A 5,896-nucleotide genomic window follows, 5' to 3' on the forward strand; every position below is an offset into this window, starting at 1 on the left:
GCGCTCTTGCGGGGCCAGCTGTAACACCATGGAACGCTTTGCTATGCAGAGAAGCGGGAGGCAATGGGGAGTCGCCAGCCTGGGCTGAGAGGGGTGAATCCCGCCTGGCCACCTCCTGCGCTGGAACCATGGATTTGCGAGCACAAGCAGAGCGGCGACAGCGCTCACCCGATCTGCGGGGGACAAAGAGCGCTGAGCGGGCGCCCGGCGCTGCGGCTGAGGGCGCCTGAGGGGAGGGCGGGGCGGGGCCTGGCCCCGCGCTCTATAAGGGCGGGCGGCGGCGGGTCCCGCCGGGGAGGTTATGGCGGCACCGCGCTGCCTCCTGCTGCTGCTGTGCGGCGCCGCGCTGGGGCGCGCAGTGCACCTCGACTTCGCTGAGCACCGCAGCCAGGCTGCCAAGATCAAGGTCAACCCGCGCGGGAACCTCTGGGCCACAGGTACCGGGGGGGGGGGAGCGCTGACACGCGTGTTGTGGAGCAGCTGAGGGACGCGCGGGGTGCGGAGCCCTCCTGGCGCCTCTGTGCCGCTGCCTGCAGGAAGCCCCCTGCTGCCTTCGGGACCCCGCAGGACGGAGGGGGTGCTTAGAGGCGTGGGGGGGGGGGGGGGGGGGCAGGAGAAGACCTAGGCAGGAAAAAGGCAACCTCCTCGCGTGTCCGGCAGTGCTGCAATCCCAGGGATGCCGGCACAAGACGGGGAAGTTTCCCAAGTGTCCCGTGTGGAACGAGGACCTGGGATTTCTGGGGTTCTCACTTCGATGTACTTGGCTAATTCATTAGGTTTGCTCGGTGCTTCTTGTTGCCGTGTGCCAGTGTGAGGTGAGGTAGCAGACAGCAGCTTCTCCAGAGCCGCTCTCCTCCTGTTCTTGTGCGGATACCCAGGTGTGTTTATTGCAGGCCACTTCATGGGGAAGAAGAGTGTCACGGGCTCCCCTCACCTGGAGCCACCAGAGGAGCCTGCGGTGCCCATGATCTTTGGTCCTTCTCTCAGAGCCTTGCTGGAGGACATGATGGAACTGCTTACCCGTGAGCTCTTGAAAATCCTCTTGCAAGAGAGACTTTTGTATGAGAATCAAGGAAAATACGACCTCACTGACCAGGTGAATACTGGCTAGGAGGGAACGGGATGCTCAGAACAGGGAGGTGGTGGAGCTCTTAATCTGCAACAGCCAGCTTTGCTGGGAGCATCTGAGCTGCTAGAGGTGTATTTCTCTCCCCTTTCTACTCTTGTTAACCCTCCTTAAACCTCTTCTTAACACCAGTCGTAAAGGGGCAGAAAAGTCTCCCTAGGCTTGTGCCTAGCTGGGCAGTGGCTAGTAGTCCCAAATGCTTGGGAAGGGTGTGAGGATGAGCAAGAGATCCTGCAATGGAGCTGTAGCAGTGGTGATCTCTAGCACAGGGTTTGTTAATAAACTGCTGGGTCTTCCTTGAGCAGATGCAGACTAGGATGGCTGGCCACTGTGGCAATGAAGAAAGGTCCCCTTTTCCAGTCACTGTAGGGACTGGGAGATTCTTCTTCCCCTCTATTTCTTTAGAGAGAGGTCAAGAGGGACATAGCTCCATATGTGAAGGGAAAGGAGTCCGTCATGCAAAGAGGTCTTGGGTTCCTGATACCCTGACTTCCCCACCTTGGCTCTGTGTTGCTACGGTCAGGATCCATCAGTACCGAGCAGCACATTGCTCTGTGAGCTTGTCTGGCAGAGAGGAGGCGTGTGTTAGTTGTGCCTCTGCAGAGCGGGTCTCAGCAGGCAGGAGCTCCGGTAGTCCTGCTGTGCGTCAGCAGATCCTCAGTTTTGGTGTGGCTTTTGCCTAGTAGCTCACACAACTCCTAATTGAAAGCCTGCTTCTGGGAGCAATGCACACACACAGACCCTCACACAAGATGGAATTGCTCACTCTTTGTGGCGCTGATGTCGGTCACCTCATGCATGCTTCCCTGGTGTCTCGCCGTTACTTTCTAGCAGGAAGTAACCGAGCGCCTAAAGGGGATGGAATCCTCTTAAGTGGGTCCTACGTGTGCTGTCCCACTGAGCTGCTGTACTCTAGGAGCTATTCATTAACACTGCACATGGGTAAAACTGTTATCCAGGTGTAGGCAGTGCTGGCTCCTCTCTGCTTTTTTGGGAAGGCACAGCTGGAGCAGAGTTGCAGGGTTGTAAGCCTGAGTGGCACTGGTTGTTCAAGTGCCTTCTTGACTTGGTTTCAGTAGACTAAGGTAAACCAAGGCTTTTGATTAGGGCTTTCTCCCGTTAGGATACAGCAGAGCATGAGCTGAAGACACCAGCCTTACAATGCTGTGTGCTGTGCTGCTGTGGCTTTTGCTGCTTGGATGCAGCTGGAAGGGGAGAGAGGGCTATGAAAGTCCTGGACCCTCCTCCGTCATCCCTGCGGAGCCTTTGAGGAGAAGGGTGTTTGCTGTGTTACCTGCCCAAGATGATGAAAGGGCTGGTGGATGTGCCACTCTGCCTTGTCCACTAAGATGTTTGTGAGCATGTGGTGCGAGTTTGGTAAGTGGTCCCTGTGGCTCTCCTCTGGATTCAAGTCCTGTGGTTACTGCTCACAGTGCAGACATGTTTCAGTGGAGGCTGCTTCCAGCACTGGTGCTCTACCTTAGGCGGCCAGCTGGGTGCTGGTGCCTTCCAGCACTCACTGCCAGGGCTCAAAGGCAGGTCCTGCCCAGGGATAGCACCCAGCACTGACATCAACCTTTGGCACGTGTGTGCTGGGTGTCAAAGCTTGTCACTGAAATCAAAGTGATTTCATCACTGCCCTGATGCCTCCCTGATGGGAGATGGGATGCTCTGAACACATGTGGCATCACAGCATAGGTGCCTGATGTGCAGCTGCCTCGTATCCCTCACCTTCTCCCAGCATCTTGTTTTCCTTGGCCAGTGCCCTGCTGTGCTCATCCTTGTGGTGGCTGTGGAGAACTTCCTGGGTGACAGGTCTGGTTCTGCCCTTCTGAGCACCTCATGAAACTTGGCTCCTGCCTTCCTGCTCCTTTCTGCACCACCCATTCCCCAGGGCATCCTTGCTTCTGAGCTACTGGTTGATATTACAGGACTGCTTCTCCTGGTGCTTTGAGTGCTATGTTCTGCTTTTTGATGGGACTTTATTTTCCTACTTCTTGAGTGACACAGTGCTAATGCAAACTCCTGCCATCCTGGCAACTTTTCCCCTCAGTGTGACTTGTTGGACGTGTGGGGTCAGCATCCAGTCTGTGCTTGAAGTGGTCTGTGTGCTGTGTTCACCACCTGCCTGATAAGCCTGTTTAATAGTTCTGCCCTGTTAAACTCTGTCTGCCCCAAGCTCAGGATCTGTCACTTGCATCTCAACTCAATTTAGAAAAACAAAGATGCTTCTCCCTTCCTTGGCCCCCCACGGTCAGCAAGGCAGGAATGAATGTGCTCTCCAAGTGCTGCTCTGCTGCTGCAACACAGAGGATCAAAGGAACTTTTGTTGAAAAACTGAGTGGGCTTTTCCTTTTCTGAGGGTGTCACGATCATTCACAAGTGGGTTTCTGCATTCTGAGGGGTGCTTCTAGGCATGAAATAAACCCCAGGGCTTGGTCTTTTTGCTTGCTCTCCCTTCACGTGGGTTAGTTCTGCTTGTTGCCCTTTGGTTTTGTCTCGGGATGTTTCCCATGCGTTTGCAAGACAGGAGTCCACGTGCTGGTCCGTGCTTGCGATGACAGAAGTCACACAGAGCAGAAGGGGTTTGCAAACTGAGGTTTCTGTTTTGCCCATTTAACCACATGTGGCAGGCAGGGCTCAGTTCTCAGTGTGCTGGGGCTTCATGGTGTCTCCCTGTTGCTATGTGTGACCAGGACTTGGCTGGCAGAGGAGGATTGTCCCCGTCCTTTGTCACCTTCTTGGGTGTAAGGCAGTATTTCTGTAGGAGATGGGGCAAGGCCATGAGTGGAGTAGAATATTTCCATGGTTGTTGGGAGAACCCCTCTGCATGAAGGTGCTACCCTGCACAGCTCTAGGACCTCTGGGCAGTACTCAATCCCAGAAAATCCCTCTGTAACAATTCCTTGCTGTGGTTTGTGTCTCTCTTTGCCTTCTGTGCTGAATCGAGCCCTGAGGCTGCTCTTGTTCCTGAAGCCCAACCTCAGTGGGTTAGTGAAGTTTGCCTCTGATGTCTGTCAGCTGTAGTCCAGCTGGTGGAGCTCAGGATGGGAGGCGGGAACAAGGCTTCTATCTCCTATCCTTTCCTTCTCATATGGTGTCCCCAGCCACCCCTGATGAAAGTGGTCCAGTATGGGACATTTGTCTGATCTTCTGCCCCATGGTACCCACAGATGAGGTTGGTATAAGCTGTGTGTGAGTGTTCTCACCCTTGTGCCTTTTCTTGTAGGAGACAGGGCTTTTAACAAAGGTGCTGGAGAAGTATTTTTCAAGCTAAGGAAATACAGCCGTGGAGGATGAGGTCTGCAGCTTGGCCGTGAATGGCACACAGAGGAGAGCGTCGTGCTTGCGGGTCACTGTAGCAACATCACTTTTTATTTATTCTCTCTGTAACACTGTTTGTAGTGAGTGCTTGTGTGAAAAGCGGAGCCTCCCTGTATATTGCCTGTGTGTTTTCTGCATTCCTCATGTCTGATGCACCCCTGGGAATAAAGCTGGCTCTTTGCACAGACTGGCTCCGATCTTTCCATGGGTGTGGGAAGGTGGGAAGACTTGTTGCAGGGAGCATGGGGAGAGGGAGCAGCTCGGTGGGTGATGGAAGGAAGCTCCTAGCTCTCAGCAGCCAGGAGGGGGGTGGATTCAGTCCCTGCAGTCTCTGCTCACTGAAGGAGACTAACTACTGCATGACAAAATTACAAGCTTGGATGAGCTGATTCCACCCCTCACTGCTGGAGCATCTTTATAACCCTCTTTGCTGGAAAGATTATCAGCATTACAAAAAGCATCTTGGTCATGGCATTGCTGGGATTTCTGGTTCAAGCAGTGTACCTTCCTTGGGAGACCCCAGGATTTACTAGGGGCTTGTTGGCCTTGGCTTGCTCCTTGAACCTTCTGCTATCCCTCGTGTGCTGATCACTAAACCCTCAGCCGGTTTATGTGCCTTCACCCTGTGCATGTAGTTAAGCACTCACAGGAGCAGAGGTAGTTTGGTGGGTAAAACTCATGTATCTTACAACTTGATTACCCTAAACATTGCCTGCAAGACCTGATGCTCCCCATCAAATGCCCCAGTGCTAGGGCCCTTCACCCTTCAGGAGAGCAGGACCAAGCTAGTTTTCCAGGAGGCATGGTTCAGATCATGCCAAGCATGATCTCTGCCTCACTGGAGCAGTTGCACAGTGGCAGCCCTCAGGGAGAGTATCACCTTGCTACCTCTTGGAGCCCTCCCAGGTTCTCCAACCTGCTGCTGAACAACCAGCCTCTACCATCACAGCAGCCTCTGTTGCCTTTTTGTATCCTTCGTGGTCCCTGACCCACCAACTTCACTACAAGAGGTGTCCCACTGTCCTGCAGTCACTTGAGCCCAGGACTGCAGAACCCTTCCTCCAACCTATGTTGTTTTGCCCAGGCTTGCTGTTGTGTGCTGGGATGTGGGTGACCCCTAGCTTGCCTTTCATTAGCTGTAGCAAAGCCTTGGCTTAAAACTAGTTATAAGCAAGAAAAGTAATGACATAAAGTATTGTGATTGACACTGGAGCAGACCAGATGCCCCTCAGCCAGCAGTGTGATGGACTGACAGCCTAATGGCATTCCTGTCATACTGTCATGCCATGGGGCCACCAGCTCACATCCCGCCCAGGCAAGCTTATTGGAGGACAAGCAGGTTTCTGACCGTCACAGGAGAAGCCTGCCATGAGATACCTGAATGAGATCCTCATTCTCCCACTCACCTAGCAAAAGCCTGTCTGTCTGTCCCCCATGTCCTCCCAT

At 53.9% G+C, this 5,896-nt stretch overlaps 1 protein-coding gene across 1 annotated transcript; it reads left to right on the plus strand.

Moving 5' to 3' along the window:
- Positions 1-260: 260 nt before the first annotated feature.
- NMB (neuromedin B) lies at positions 261-4,635 on the plus strand. The gene is made up of 3 exons (XM_057422131.1): positions 261-437; positions 894-1,096; positions 4,356-4,635. Exons 1-3 carry the CDS (start codon positions 302-304, stop codon positions 4,401-4,403), a joined length of 387 nt encoding a protein of 128 aa, XP_057278114.1. The 5' UTR covers positions 261-301; the 3' UTR covers positions 4,404-4,635.
- The last annotated feature ends 1,261 nt before the right edge of the window (positions 4,636-5,896 follow it).

Source organism: Pezoporus wallicus, unplaced genomic scaffold (genome assembly GCF_028554395.1).
Source record: "Pezoporus wallicus isolate ANWC-B61680 ecotype Strahan unplaced genomic scaffold, APGP_CSIRO_Pwel_v1 contig_8476, whole genome shotgun sequence".
Lineage (NCBI taxonomy): Eukaryota > Metazoa > Chordata > Aves > Psittaciformes > Psittacidae > Pezoporus > Pezoporus wallicus.